The following is a 16,235-nucleotide window of genomic DNA, read 5'->3' on the forward strand; positions in this document are numbered from 1 at the left end:
TCTCTGCCAGGAAGGCTTTCAAGCTGTTCCCACCCTCACACAGTATGCTCTCTGAGGCCAAGAGTTATTGACCAGCATTTGAACACATTAGTCACTCAATAAACAGTTACTGATGGGCATGATTAGTTGACCTGACAGATTTTTTCATCTAGCACAGTACAATAAATGGCTGTTTTTAATAGAACCCAGTCCCGAAAACCTCACCTAATAGCATCATTCTATATGGCATGTTCCAATCAAATATAATCTGACAACAAAATAATGCAATTCAAATAATGAACTGGGAGGGAGAAATATCAAAATCTTATCGGGAAGATTTTTTGAAATATGCATTTCTTACTCTCACCCCTATTCTCAAATATCTTGATAATACTGTCCTAAGTAACTCTGATACCCCAGGTGACAGCCACTGAATTAGGGACAAATTAATTATAATGCAATAGGAGTCTATAGTTGGACTAAATATAGCTTTGAACATTAAGATCCCTTAAAATAACTTTTGAAACTAAAACATATTTACAGATTTCTAAATTTATCATAGCATATCTGACTCTAATGGAAGGACAATATTTAGCTAAACATAATGGAACAATTGAAAGTAAAAGAATTCTTATTATAATCATAGTAAACACACAGCAGTTATTATGTGCCAGGTACAGCTTGTCTGAGCCGTACACACATTAATTCATTGAATTCTCCAAATAATACTATGAAGTAGGGAAAATTAGTACCATTGTCTTACGTGCATTTTCCTTATCATTATAATAGTGAAATGGGGTGATAAGATAATAGAGCTTGGGAAGGAAGTTCCTTGTTTAGGAGAAACCGTTTCTATGGAGACAGGATAGAGATGGGAGGATAACTCTACATAAAGAGTGAAAATCACTAGATTTCTGTAGGGAGCTACTTTTTAACCCTGATGGGGGAAGAGAAGAACACACAGTAGGGGCCAAACGAGTCCCAGAAGGAACTTCATGAAGGAGAAGGGAGTTTGTCTTTTCCAGACCAAAGGGAATATATGTGTGTGTATGTATGTATGTATGTATGTATGTGTATGTATATACATATATATATATATGTGTGTGTGTGTGTACATAATACATACACACACACACATATACACATGTAAGGAATATTTAAAATATAATAAAGTATAAAAAAATAGAAACACCAAAAATCAAGTAAAAACCAGTAATGAAAACATGTTACTCAGTGCACAGCATTTTATTTCCCAGTATCTACCCTCTTCATAAAACTAAACTTATTTATGGTGTTTAGCAAAAAAAAATACAAGATATGCCAAGTCTCAGTACAATATAATTTGAAATGGTATTTTTAAATATGCAATATTTTAAACACGAAACATTAAGGCAAATTCAAAAGTAAACCGAGGCTGTTGGATAATTTTTTTTCTGATAAAGACTGTGATTAAAAAATAATTGTGCTTCTTTCTATCGGTGGACTCTGGTTTAAGTAACATAACATACCAATTTCTGTCAACATCTGTTTCCATCTGGGGGCCTCAGGAGTATCTGGGTTCTCCTCCAACAGCTCTGTCAATTTGTCTTTCAACTCCTGCACTTTGTTTACATTTTGCTTCAGTTCTGCCTCAAATGACTAACAACAAAAGGAAAAAAACTGTGTTAAAGTATGTCAATATCAAAAGACAAAAACACAATTACAACAGACGAAAATATCTACTGTTAGGTGCTGAAATGAGTGAGGACCAGAATTCAGCAGATAATTATTCTCCTTTCCTCTTCTTAACCAATCTTCAACTATCTGATAAAGGAATCCCAAAGAGGAACACTACTACTGTGGAGAAAATTACTCCACTTTCTGTGGAGAAAATTACTCTACACCCTAGTACCTAGGAATAATTTCTTATTATCCTCAAACAAATCCCTTTGGGAAAAAGGAAGATGGCATCAATATTGCAACTGAGAAGAAAATCAGTCTGGATAAAAGCTGCCAGGTTTGAGAATCTACTAGTGAGTCAATGCTTTTCTGGATAACACATTATAGAATTCAGATATAGTAATCACATTTGTAGACATTTTTGCCATAATTGCCACAAAAAGTCATTTCCCCCATCTTGACAGTTGCAGAAAGAAATGCCATCTATTGAAGAAAGGGAAAGCATAAGCTACCCTATTTTATGCTGGACAGAACACCTGGTTCTACACCTACATAAATCTTTTCTAATAGTTGACTGGTTAAAATCCCAGACTTAACATGATTTAAAGGTGGCAAAGCTGGGGCATCTGGTGGGCTTAGTCAGTAGAGCATACGACTCGTGATCATTGTAGGTTGTAGGTTTAAGTCCTATGTTAGGTGTAGAGATTACGTAACAATAAAATCTTTAACGTTTTATTTTTTGAAAGACAGAGAGACAGAGTGTGGGTGGGGGAGGGTCAGAGAAAGAAGGAGACACAGAATCTGAAGCAGGCTCCAGGCTCCATGAGCTGTCAGCACAGAGCCTGACATGGGGCTCGAACCCACTAACCGTGAGATCATGACCTGGGCCAACCAAAGTCAGACACTTAACCGACTGAGCCACCCAGGCACTCCTAAAAATAAAATCTTAAAAAAAAAAACAAAGAAAGGTGGCAAAGTTACCCCCAAACAGTTCACTCATCTTTGTAATGTCTGTGTGTAAAACAGATTCCTATTATCATCACTTTCTACAGAAAAACATATGAAACAAAACTGGCAAATTATTTGCTGAAGGTTATAGAGCTAGAAATCACAATAGGGGTCCTGAGGGTCCCATCTGAATGCTAGTCTGTTCTTTTTTAGCTCTTCAATAAATATATCCACAGAATATACCTTGTTCTGCTCAACTTGAGTCTTCACAGCTTCCGCATCTGTAGGTGTAGGTGCCTGATGCCATTTTGTTGCAGTTTTATTCATCTTCTGTAGCCACTGCATCATTGCACTTGATTCTTCCTGAGCCTTTTGCAATTTGGAGAGTTTGCTATTCAGTTCAGATATTTTGTCCTTAAGTAAGAGGCCAAGATCTTCATAACCATGGCTTATGTCAGTCATATCCTTTTTAATGGATGTTAACCCTAAAAGTAAAAAAATAAAATAAAATCAGATGGACACATTTTCAAGACGGTTTAGAGTTAGAACTCTAGAAATAAGTTTGCTTTACATGTTATTCCCTTGTATTTTCTCTATATTAAGCCTACCATGATAAAGTCATAGAATTTTTAGAACTAAAGGGTTAATATTTCTAAAAATTTTTTTAGAATTATAATACTATTTAATAACAATTTAGGTACATTGCATAATACCAAAAACCATAAAATGCTATATATTAATTTCTTAGAAATCAAACTCAAGGAAATAGCTCAAAGAATGTTATTCCAAGTGACAAAATATCTTAAATTACTTAACCAGAAAAAAGGAACATAACCAAATACCAAACTGAACTACCAGGTTTCAGTAACTTCAGATGAACAAAATTGCATGGAATGTTATATTAATATGATACTTATGGCAAATGACTATGATAATAAATAATTATTTTAAGTCAAGGTTGAAATTTCGATATAACTACTGTTCATCTCTAAAGATTTTTTCTCAAAAACAAAAATAAGGGGCGCCTGGGTGGCTCAGTCGGTTAAGCGTCCGACTTCGGCTCAGGTCATGATCTCGCGGTCTGTGAGTTCAACCCCCGCGTCGGGCTCTGTGCTGACCGCTCAGAGCCTGGAGCCTGTTTCGGATTCTGTGTCTCCCTCTCTCTCTGACCCTCCCCCATTCATGCTCTGTCTCACTCTGTCTCAAAAATAAATAAACATTAAAAAAAATAAAAAATAAAAAATAAACAAAAACAAAAACAAAGTTACTGTAATCAATAAGCACTTAAAGTTACTATTCACCTTTATTTGCCAAAATTTCTTGAGTATCTGTGGCTGCTCCTTCACCATTTATTATTCCACCTGCAAAATTATTAACACTGAAGTAGTCATAGATTTCAATAGTATTTCTACACGTTAACAGTAGACTGCATTAACTCAAACCCCATAAACAGTAGTCATTTACAAATGTTATTACTATTTGAAAATGTAGACCACTGATTCAATTTCTAAATCAAATAAAGGTCGAAAATTTTAAGAAACTTTCTTGTCTATAAAATTCATTCTTAAAGTGGTAAGGTAACATGATCACTTTAAATACTAGTGTCAATAACTTTAGATTAATATAGTAATCAGTAAGTATTAATTATAAAACAATTTTGTGATAAAATTGCTTTATTGCTAAATTTTAGTGATAATGTCCTTGAAGCTCAAAAGTTGCTCACTATGTAAGTGTGTTGCATGCAGCATAAGTGACTGCCAGAAAAATCCTTACTTAAAAATTTGAAAATTGTCTGGTACAGTTACACAGTGTTATTATGGGTTTAATGGAAACAGAATGAGATACAAAGACATGAAAAGTTAAAAGTAAAACAAACACACAAACCCTATTACTAAAACCCACATTATGTCAGCACAGAGAGAGAAGAGCACAGTGGTTAGAAATGCCTGGGCTTCAGCGTATGAGTCACCTGAATTTAAATCCCAGCCCCACTAATTACTAGCTGGGTGACTGGACAAATTAATCACCACCCCAACCGAACGGGTGGGGATAATAATACCTAATTTAAATGCAAGAACACTGTAGGTATTCAAGACAGTTAACTGACTGCCTAGCAAATAGGAACTACTCAGTAAGTAGTAATTATTACTCCTCTCTAATTATCTAAACATCTAGCCTTGGTTCCTTTTTCATAAGCAGAGTATTAAAATGCTGAATTAGACTTTCTCATGTGAGTTTGCATTGGCTTCCTATCTAAAACACTAGACACATGAGAACAAGATTAAAACAATAATATTTCATATCTAAATATTAATCTAAGTTTGGTCTCTTTAAAAAAAAAATCACACATTGACATTTTGGTTGAAAGTGAACATATCCTGATGATGCTCAAAAACGATTCCTACCATGCTTGTTAGTTATCAAGAGTAGGAAAAAAACTTTTGTTTTTTTGTACCTATTACAAATACAAGGTGGACCTGAAGAACTAAAAACACAATAGAATTCCTTTTCTAAAAACAAAGCCAAACAAAACACTTGACATTTCAGGAAATGTGATTAGAAGAGAAAGGAGAGGTCATCACACCATATATAACATAAGTGGGCCTTTAAATGGGGTTAATAGAGCAGAATAAATGGTTGAGAGAGGCCCAGCGGGAACATCAGTCTCACAAGAGGGGCAGCTAGGGGGCTGGGAGGGACAGATAAACCACAAAGGATACTCAGAGATTCTCAGAATAAAGATACAAGGTTTGCTTCCATCTGTTCTTGTATTTAAAAAAAAAAAAAAACACCAATTTTAACAACATAAATATGTTTTAAACTATTGGGGCGCCTGGGTGGCTCAGTCGGTTGAGCATCCGACTTCAGCTCAGGTCGTATCTCACAGTTGGTGAGTTTGAGCCTCGTGTCGGACTCTGTGCTGACAGCTCAGAGCCTGGAGCCTGCTTCAGATTCTGTGTCTCCCTCTCTCTGCCCCTTCCCCGCTGATGCTCTGTCTCTCTCTGTCTCTTAAAAATGAATAAACATTAAAAAAAATTTTAAACTTAAAAGCATATCCACAACTTAAATGGACTGTAGAATCATTACTTATACATGACTCTCCCCTTGTGTTAAGTGGCTCAGTCATGACTGCAATTTAGATATGCTATAGTTGTTTTCTGTACAAAATAAAGTAGATGCTAAAGGAGATGGGAATTTTTTATTTTTTTATTTTATTATTTATCTTGTTGAGAGAAACAGAGACAGCACAAGCAGAGGGGGGGCAGAGAGAGAGAGGGAGAGCGAGAATCCCAAGCAGGCCCCGCCGTCAGTGCAGAGCAGACACGGGGCTTGAACCCACAAACCCTGAGATCATGACCTAAACCAAAACCAAGAGTTGGTCACTTAACCGAATGGGCCACCCAGAAGCCCCTAGATGGGACTTTAATTTTTTAAAAAAGGAGAGATTCACCCTACACAAAAGAACTGCTTCTTTCTTTCACCTCTCCTTTCCCAGGAGACCAGACTCATTTATCAAATATTTCAAAGAGGATTTGAGCATCTCCATTAATTACGGTAAAAAAAAACAAATTAGAATCTGCTCTTTCCTCTTCCCCAATCTAAAGCTTCCTATTCTTATGTATCAATCTGGCTACATTTCAACTGTAGCCTCTAAGAAAATGAACAGAAGAGGGATCTGAAATTTGACTCATTACAGATACTCCTCCATATGGGGAGCATACTTTTAGTGCAGGCATATACATGCCATCTTTCTTGTCACTTTTCTTTTGTGTTTACTTTATGCATCAATTTAAAAACTAAGGTAAATGAAAGTAACAGGGTCAGACCCAATTCTTAGGGGTTTCTCCACGGATGTAAGTAAAGCACATACCTGATTTGACCGCTGCTATTGCCTTTGCAGGGGTAGTGACAGCACTGATTAGGTTACATAGTGAGATCCCACTGTTGTTTACTTTCTGAATCTCTGGTGTTTTTGAACTCCACTTCTCTTGTAATTTCTTGAGATATGAAAACACATTATTTTCCAGTCTTCATAATAGTTTCAAAGTTACACATTATAATTCAATTTCTTTAACATATCTTAAAGCAATGATGACTGTGGGTCCTGATTCATGGGGGCACGGATAGAGAAAAAGGCACCATCCCTACATGACTGTTAACACTGTGCCCAGGTGACTGTTAACACTGTTAGCGGTGAGGAGTGAGGTATGGTCCATCCTGCATTCTGCTCCTAGCCACAGTGGAAGTCAGGCTATTTCTAGCTGCCATGGATTCCAAAGTAACTGTCAACTGCCAGTCTGAAGACTATACTCAGTAGTGGCCAAATTACAAGAAGAAAGGTACTAGAAATGATTTTTTTTTTAATGGGAATTCAGAATTCTATTTAATAGTTTTAATCATCAAAATTTCAATGAATTTTTAAAAACATACATCTCCACAAAGTTGGGAGTTGGGATAACTGCTGTAACTGGTCATAAGTTTTATGATTTGAATCAGTTGACAAGACTTGTACACTATTTGTACTAGGGATTCAAATACTGGTTACAGTGATGTATCTGAGCTAGAGTTAATTGCTGAGTTGAAGAGCAGGGTCTTTTACATAACGTTATGAGAAATGGTATAAAAACTGAAGCTAAGCAGAGATTTGATGGGGAAGTAAACTTGGGTACTAGAACAGGCAGCCACTAATAAATATCTTTCAAAAATCAAATTAAGTCAAAGTTTGTGTTCTTCCTCAATAGGATCAGAGCTATGTTATGACTTCCAAGTATCACCAAAATATACCGAACATAAATGAGGATCTAACTTAATATGATATTAGATAAAAGGAAACCACTAATAGTCTTTTAACCTCTCATGACTCACACAGGCAAGTAAGAATTAGTATTAGATAATGATTCACCTTAGTTTCTTCCAAAGATTTTCCTAAATCCTCTGCACCAAAAGAAGGCTGAACAATAGGAACTCTTTCTGTTGTTTCTTCTATCCATGACTTCAATGACTTAACAAGGACTTGGAAAGCATCCATCTGTTCTTGACAAGAAGATACAGCTTCTTTTCTAGATAACAAAAATTACTGAAGAATTTAAGTCTCCGACAGAAAATACTCCAAAGAAATAATTACTAATAAATAAATTATTATTATTGTATCAAGCTTACTATTAAGAAAAAAATATTCCCCTATGCACTCTCTAACCCTTGATAAGAAGAGGAAAGGTGTCATAGATCCAAGTGAAATCAGCTAAATAACTATTTTATTCCTCAGGCACACTCCACAGAAAAAGATAGGAGCAGTTAAGAAATCTGTAACCCATATGGTAATGGCACTCTATAATGCTACATAAACTCTAAGGCTATATAAACAGTTTTAACATTATTTAGATTCAGCAAACTTTGATCTGTCCACTTTATATGGTGCTTAATGCCAGCAGGCACAGAACGGGCAGGGAAACATTTACACATCACTGACATGAGGAAAACATCCTGCCATCTAGTGGTTTCTATACGACACTACAGTCCTTCTAGTGGATGGATAAACCAGGTGCCTCAGAGAGTACAGTTCTCTCCAAACTCTCCAAACATGAGGTGAGACGTGGTTACAAGAATGTTAACGACCACCTCCCCCACAGATCCTCAGAACGCTCCCCAATGAACTCTAGGATCTTTCTGTACACTAAGCACCTTGGAGGGAAGGCACATGCCCAGCAAGGAACAGCTGTGAGGACAGTCCCATTTGGTACATGGATGATGACCTATGGATGGCATGTGCGCATGTGCATGTATGTGGAATAGCAACATAGAAGAGTCCACTGAAGCTGGACTAATTACTGATGACTACATGGTCTTAAAACTGGACCATTCTGAAGGAAGAAAAAACCTAGAGTTGACCTAGGAAAAAGAATATTACTTCCGTGCAATGTGAATTAAATATTATGTGACAAGATGGAAAATGTAGCTCTGGAAATAGTATAGATAATAGCACTCAAAAGTTTTAGGTAGAGGATCCTGAAGAAATTAAGTATAGGTAAAAGATAAGTGTTTTCCATCTTTGTGGGTTCTTTAGCAAAACCAAATGTATGTTCCAAACTAACATGAGATCAGAAATATGTAAAAGTCTAGCCACAAGGTTTATTTCTAAAAAGCACAGCTTTTTAGCTCAACTTAGGTTCATTTTCTCGTTTCTTATTTATTTACGGAATCATTTCTTTCTACAACTCTTTAAAAGGTAAACTATTTTACGTTTTAAAAAAGGCCATCAAGAATTATTTTAAAATTGCGCATAGCTTCTGAATTGAGCCCAAAAAGCAATGAGCCGTGAGCTGTCTTTCAAGGTTATTTCTGCTTTTGCAAATAAAATGTGCTATTCGCCAAAAGCTTCAGAGACTATAGTGACTTTAGATTATTTTCAGTAAAACACCACCACCACTATTTTTCTTCATAATACTCTGTACTTTTAGGAAAAAGTACCAAATTTCCTTCCTAAATATTTTAACAAAAATGCACTTAATTTTAATCGCAAAAAAAAAATGTTATCAATATAAAAGCACTTACAAAGTAGTCCTATGCTTATTCTCAAGTTTTATTTCAGGTATTGACATAAGCAAAGAAAAATAATTCATTCTTTAAGTGTCAAGTAGACTAAAATCCAATTTCTTAAGGGGTGCTTACTTTTGTTTGATGGTATGCTCCATTTCCTTGAATTTCTTTGACAAATTATTTGTTTTTTCAAAAACCAGAGCCTTATCACCTGGCAAGCCATGGCTGGATATCTCCTTCAAAAGACTGTGTAAAACTTCAAGATCTTTCTTATGTTCTAAGAATTCAGAAGTTGATTCCTACAAAGGATTTAGATATTTAATCAATAGAAGATACTGCTAGATTTTCAGATGGCATTCTATCTACCAAGAGGTATGTATGGAACCAGAATGGCTCTCCTCAGAATTTCACAGAAGAATGATCCCACCTGTAGTCAGTACTCTAAATAGAAATAAACATGAAGTAGGCTGTTTGAAAGAGAACACAGTAAATTTATTTAATTTAAAAACGTACTCTTTATACTCTGTCTCTTTGTGGGTTCTGGCATATAAGGTACTTTTAAGATCTTTAATATGTGCAAACTGTGTATGTGAGACATAGTGTTCATTTCTAATCAATGAGCAAAACATGTTAAGGAGAAGATGGGGTTTGGGATTTTTAAAGGAGGGAAGCACAGATCCTTACCAATCTATCAGCAATTAATCTATCAGCAATCTATCAGCATTAATGATGATCGTTAATTATAATTCCGCTAATACATGTATGAGCTGGTCTTAAATGTTAATATACTTGATTAACCTCGTGATTATTAAGGAAGACACACCTGCATATATTGAGACAATTCACTAATGTCTTTCCCTGGCACATCTGTGTCAGTAAGAGCCTGAGTTTTTGTTTCTAAAAACGTTTGGAGCTTTTCTGAGAGGTTCTCAAAGAGTTCTACTTTCGTTTTGAGCTCCTCCATCTTGGCCAGTTTTTCTTTGTGTTTATGACTAGCTTCTGAAAACCGAGCAGACAAGTCTTTCATCTTGGCCTGCAGTGAGGATGCAGTGGATGGGTCTGAGGTCTCCATAAATTTCTTCACTTTTTCATTCATGGCATTTATACTGCTCTGACGACCTGCAATATCCTGTTCCAACATCTGAAATGAACAAAATAATGCGTATGTTTCACAATGATGTTTACAAATAGTATCACAGAGTGTTAAAAACATCACTATTCATAACAACATGAGCTTGAACCACCTGTGACTGAGGCAAGTTAACGTTGGAACTGACTGACAAGTCTGATCTGTCCCTGGAGGAACACAATCCCAAATCTCTTCAAGAGAGACTGGAGAACAGCTGGCAAGTTGCCTGAGCAAGGCAGGAGGCGGCTGCTACTCAGCAGCCCCTGGGATCTAATGGAGCCCCGGGATTATCCATGGTCCTCATTTTTAAAAGGCTAGACAACAACAAGATTGATCTGATTAACCTCATGTGCAGCTGGCTGAAGCTGTGATACACACGACAGGGCTCATGTATGCGTAAGCCCTCTGAAATGAATTACATTCATGAAAAAGTATACAAAGCTCTCTCTATACTTCTTCACAGAAAAACTGTTCTGACACATGTGTTTTGGTGCAAGCAATACTGTCCAGTTATACTCAGGAAACCTCTTTTTCTATATCCTTAAATTGATCTTAAATCTACCCCTTCTTGGGACTTTTTAAACATTTTTTTTTCATCTAAAAGTGTTTTTTTTTTTCTTTTTAAATGTCACTTACAATGTTTTTACTGATCACATCCTGAAGAGCAGCAGAGTTTAAGGGCACTTGACCTTGTTCTTTCAGAGAACTTTCCACACTTCCCATCCAGTCCAGCATTTCATCCAGGCCATCCTGCACACTCAGTGAGCGGGTCAAGGTTATCTGGAGTTTTTCATTTCGTTCATTAACAGACTTGGACAGATCATCATATCTCCCAACAATGTCATCTAGTCCAAAGAGATCAGGAAACGTTAACCATGAAGTTCTCTTTGACCTATTCCTTTTCAAAAATACACTAAGGTGAGTCACAAAACTTCCATACCAAAATTGGAAAAAGGAAAAAGTTTAAATGATAAATTCAAAATACATAATCAGAGCACCATCTAAAAACTTAAAAAAAGAAGGAAAGCATCTCAGTGGAATATAAAAAAAAGAATTATTTCTTAAAAAATAGTTCAAATATATGCCATCTGCATTTGAAAAGAGATTTTTGGATGCATAAATATTTGAATTGTCCCAGAGACTGTTAAGTGGTCTAAACTGCTGATGTTTGGAATAAATATTGGTTCTCAACCTGACATTTCAAATTAGCCATACTTGGTAACTATATGGGGGGGAAAAGGTGACAGTCAGATACAGCTATTCTCAAGAAACAATACACAGCTATAAAAAGATTTATCAAGAATTAACCCTCACATATAAAAAGTTATCTCTCCCATGTACACATATGCATTCTCCGTCTCTCTCCCTCTCTCTCTCTCTCTCTCTCTCTCTCACACACACACACACACACACACACACACAAAATTAAGCTTTTGTCATCCTTCACACCCTAAACAAAGTACTCAAATGCACAGAAATTGACAGATCCAAACATGAGAAAATAAATATAATCAGAAAACAGATAATGAAAATTCACTTAAAATAAAGAGGGTTGAGGTTATGCTTCTAAAATATAAATAGAATGTATTTGAAAAGTTTGATAGCAGACAAAAGGGAAAAATAAATGTTAACAGCTTGACCTATCTCAGATGAGATTAACTTTCTTTTCAATTAAGATGCTAAAAAAACAGCCCATTCTAGCTAATTTTTCACTCAAATATAAAGTTCTATATTTTAACATCCTACATTCTGTACTGCAGACCAAAAAAAGTTCTAAGAACAATGATTTTAAATGTATTAATCTCTCTCTGGAATAATCATCAATTTATCACTCACTGTACAATAATTTGAAACATATTTTAATTACTTCTGAATGCTTTAGTTGGATACATTGTATGTGCAGTTAGCAGAAAACTTTGACCTGAAACCCCTCTCTAAAAGTGAAATATTTTACACTTTGTGTTTGGTCTATGGAACATAATCTATGTAAGCAATATTTCCCTTTGATTGTTTTAATATATAATGAGAAAACAGTTTGACAAATTTTCACTAAATTGAGAGGTTAAATTTAATTTAAAGAGACAATCATGCTTCTGCCACAGAACATAATGAAGCCCTGAGAATGTGGAGGCGGAGTGGGGTGGGGGGCATAGGGGAGTGCACTGAATATGCACCAAGATTCTATCAGCAGACAAAACAAGCAGCAAGTTCAAATACAAGCCCTGCTTTGAAAGTCACAAGAGAAGATACTCTGAATTGCAGGTAGTGATTGATTACCAGGTGAACTGCTTCTCAAATGGGCAATTCTGTGCATCAGCAGAGTAACGTAGGCAATCTGTTTAGCCTTGCTAAGGGACGTCCCACACAAAGTCAGCTATTTTAATAAAATTAACACATCTTGAATGTTACTATTTTCGTATTTCTTAGTGATCAAATACTGTCACTGAAGTCAATTCTTGCTTTTACTAAGTGAATATTGTTTTATAAAAAGTGACAAAATGAAATCTACTGTAAGAATATTAATTTTTTAAGTGGTTGGTTTTCTTAGAGGTCACATAGATCTTAGAGAAATTCCTCTCTATCTTAAATATATTTTCACATATTCCTAGAAACTTATACCACATAAAAGTTTTAAGTCTTAAAATAATGTGTAATATGTGGAGTTTTAAGCTAATAAAAATGAGACTATGTACAATTAACAGTGGGAAAAATGTCAAAATGCCTCTGCAAATAACAGCAACACATATAACAAAGTCTTTCTTTCTTCTCCAAATCTCTGTGCCCAAGTCTTTAAAGCAGTTGGTTGCAAATGTGGGATGTCAAAATGGTACATTGGCATATAGGAACAAAATGTTAGACCTTCCATTCATATTTTTTACCTTATACTTTAAAATGTTTTTGTATTTTATAATTATAATACACATAATGTGATAAGACAGTAACGTGTACATAACTTATAAATACACATGCATATATGAAGGTGTATGCTGAAAATTATTTGATAGAGGTGCATGATCAAAGAAGTTTAGACATCTTTAAGAATGTAAAAAAAAGTTTTCCTTCTACAGAGCAGTTTTAGAAAAGCAAAGTTTCGTCCTTCTCTTCATCTAAAATTTCTGCTCAGATTTTAATTCACACTTTCTTTGATGTGAAAACACAGGTCCAATTATCTTACAAAACATTAAGTTTTCTATTTCACATGTAGAAATATATAATAACCTGAAACCACACATTAAATAATATGAAAAGCAGCAAAGTCAAAGCAAAACATACAGTAAGACAGCAAGCATTTATCGATACCCCCACTGTGCATTTACTATAAACTAAACATTATGAGTGGATACGAAGAATAACATGCAATAGCTCTTTTCTTAAGAAATGTTGACTCTGAGAGGGCACAAAAGCACCAACATAACTGGATACAAGTTTCTAGTATCACCAAAGAACTGGGGCAACTGGAACCCTGTGAGGCCCCTCAAAGGCTTCTAGAAAATGGAGAGCTGGAAATGTTGGTTTAAAGCACATCTCTTAGCCCCACGCTCCTGCTTTCAACAAAGACAGACCCCTCCAGGGAGTCTCTTTTGGCTACAGGATTAGAGGCTAGCTCTGCCCAATGCCATCAACCAAAAGAATCTGAAGTTCTACTTCCTGTGGTGAATATTACATAGAGTTTTTGTTACATTTTCTAAAAATAAAACTAAACTTTAAATATACTCCTCTCAAAGAATACAACCCCCACTCCCAATATACGTGCCGAGAAAAGTCATGCCTCTTCCCAGATTGAGAAGCACCATTTCACAGTGAAAGGCCATAAACAACACAATATACACTAGTGAACGTGTTCTCCATATCAGAATATCTCCATTTAGGATTTCCCCGGGAAAAAGTGAACAAGGAAATCAATACTCACCCAGTGTTTTCTGGATATCATTCTTGGCTGGAAGTAAAGATCCTCTGGCATCTAAAAGGACTTCGGCCGTTTTTTTCAGTTTCTCTACAGCCACCTGCTGATTGGATATCTGCCCTTGCAAAGCCTGGAGGATTGAATGCCTCAGTTATACTCAGTAGGACTAAATGGTATATTTCCAGTATAAAAAAATTGCTTACAGTAAGATAAAGTTAAATTGGACAGAATAATCTCTTCATCATTACAAACTTACTCCAGAGTCCTTAGAGTAAGGCCAGTTATAAAGTGGTGTTAGCAAAGATATCAACAGTCAGGATAATACAAATTCAGTCTTGAAATTAACCCTTGAGCATATATTCATGATACTTGGCCTGATTCTCGATCTTGCAACCCTCTACCTCTAGCCTGAGATCCCCTTGAGTCCCCACTTTGAGACTTCAGAGGATACCCTCACTAACCACCAGAAAACAACAACAAAAATCAACCTGACAAAAAACCTTTGGGACTCTGACTCCAAGTAAGGAAACAATTAGGGATTTCCATTTCAATACTAAATCATGTTTATATCTGTTTATTCAACAAAAGTTACTTAACATCTAACAAATCCAAAATATCTTGCTATGTTTGTGAAGATCCAAAAAAAAAAAAAAAAAAAACCCAAACAAACCAGACACAAAGCTCACCCACAAGGATCTTACAGTCAGAAAGTGTTAAGTGCTACTGGAAACTGAGAAGAGGAATAACTGGGAAGGGAACTGACATCCACCTCCATGGTGGTGACACTGAGGTAAGTCCTGAAGAAAACGTAGATTGAGGCATGCAGCAGTGGAGAGAGGGGTAACAGCTCCCTGCAGAGGGACAGATGGGGACAGAAACATCCTAGGAGAAGGGGAGGGTCCCAACCAGTTAGAGAATGTGTATGGGTGAATAAACAGTACCAGGACCGGGAAGGCTTCAAATGTCTGCTAAGGAGTTTACATTTTACCCTGCAGCAATGGAAAGTTATTCAGGGCTTTTGAATAGGGACTGACATGCTCAGAACTGTCTTAAGAGAAGGCTAAATTTGTAGCACTGTGTGGGATAAGCTAAATGGGTAAGAAATGAGGGAGAGACATCAGTTAGGGGCAACTTAAGCAGTTGAGAGGCCACGTTCTGGACTGGGAAGGTAGAATTGGTGATGGAGTAGGGGAGGGACCACAGCACTTGATAACTGGTTATCTAACCCTGTGCTGTGTCATATGATAGCCACTAACTACATGGGGCTTTTTAAATTTAAAATTAATTGAAATCAAACAAAATTAAAAATTCAATTTCTCAGATGCACCAGCCACATTTCAAGCACTAAGTAGCCAAGGGTGAGGAGTGGTTACCACAATGGAGAGATTACAGAATATGTCCACCATCACAGAATGTTCTATCAGACATCACTGCTTGAGGGGGCAGGAACAAGAGAAAAGACAAGAGAAATATCCAGAGTTTTTGAGCCTAGGTAATTAATGGAATTCGTAAGCGAAAGTGGGAGCAAAGGAGAGTCTGGGAATTTATGACTTCAAAGTACTCTTAGGACCCTCATATAGAAAAAAAACCCAAGGGTGTCGGGGTGGCTCAGTCAGTTAATCATCTGACTCTTGATTTCTTGCAGTTTGTAGGATCAAGCAGTTTGATCTTGAAGTTTGTGGGATCAAGCCCTCCATTAGGCTCTGCACTGATGATGCAGAGCCTGCTTGGGATTCTTCCTATCTCTCTGCCCCTTCCCCACTTGCACACTCGCTCAAAATAAATAAACATTAAAAAAAGAATTAAAAAAAAAAAGAAAAAAAAACAGTGAAGTTGGAAAGAGAGTTGACTCTGAACACAGGCTGGAGCTAGACATAAAGCACTGGAAGCCAAGACCCATGGTGAGACTGCTAGAGAAGAAAGCAGAAAAACACTGGAGAAGAAGGCCATAAGGAATCACAGAGAGTTCTACGTAAGTGATGAGAAGGGAAAAAAACAAACACAAAAAACCTATCATCAAGGAGATGGAAATCGGCCTGGAACAATTCTGTCCCCAAAGGTTACAGGAAGACAGAAAGT

General features: G+C 36.3%; 1 protein-coding gene across 27 annotated transcripts in view; it reads right to left on the reverse strand.

The window, feature by feature from the left end:
- Positions 1-16,235, reverse strand: part of DST (dystonin) — a 502,305-nt gene that overhangs the window by 103,535 nt on the left and 382,535 nt on the right. For 26 of the 27 annotated variants that reach the window (XM_086707113.1, XM_086707116.1, XM_086707108.1 and 23 more), the window contains 9 exons: positions 14,163-14,286; positions 10,889-11,097; positions 9,947-10,264; positions 9,256-9,422; positions 7,490-7,646; positions 6,458-6,584; positions 3,888-3,947; positions 2,830-3,071; positions 1,488-1,617 (listed from right to left, as the gene is read on the reverse strand). In XM_086707113.1, the coding sequence (XP_086563239.1) occupies positions 1,488-1,617; positions 2,830-3,071; positions 3,888-3,947; positions 6,458-6,584; positions 7,490-7,646; positions 9,256-9,422; positions 9,947-10,264; positions 10,889-11,097; positions 14,163-14,286 (1,534 nt within the window). The remainder of the gene's footprint in view (positions 1-1,487; positions 1,618-2,829; positions 3,072-3,887; positions 3,948-6,457; positions 6,585-7,489; positions 7,647-9,255; positions 9,423-9,946; positions 10,265-10,888; positions 11,098-14,162; positions 14,287-16,235) is intronic. The other variant, XM_086707109.1, reaches the window with a different exon arrangement.

Source organism: Puma concolor, chromosome B2 (assembly GCF_028749965.1).
Source record: "Puma concolor isolate L17-30 chromosome B2, mPumCon1.1.hap2, whole genome shotgun sequence".
In the NCBI taxonomy this organism is placed as follows: domain Eukaryota; kingdom Metazoa; phylum Chordata; class Mammalia; order Carnivora; family Felidae; genus Puma; species Puma concolor.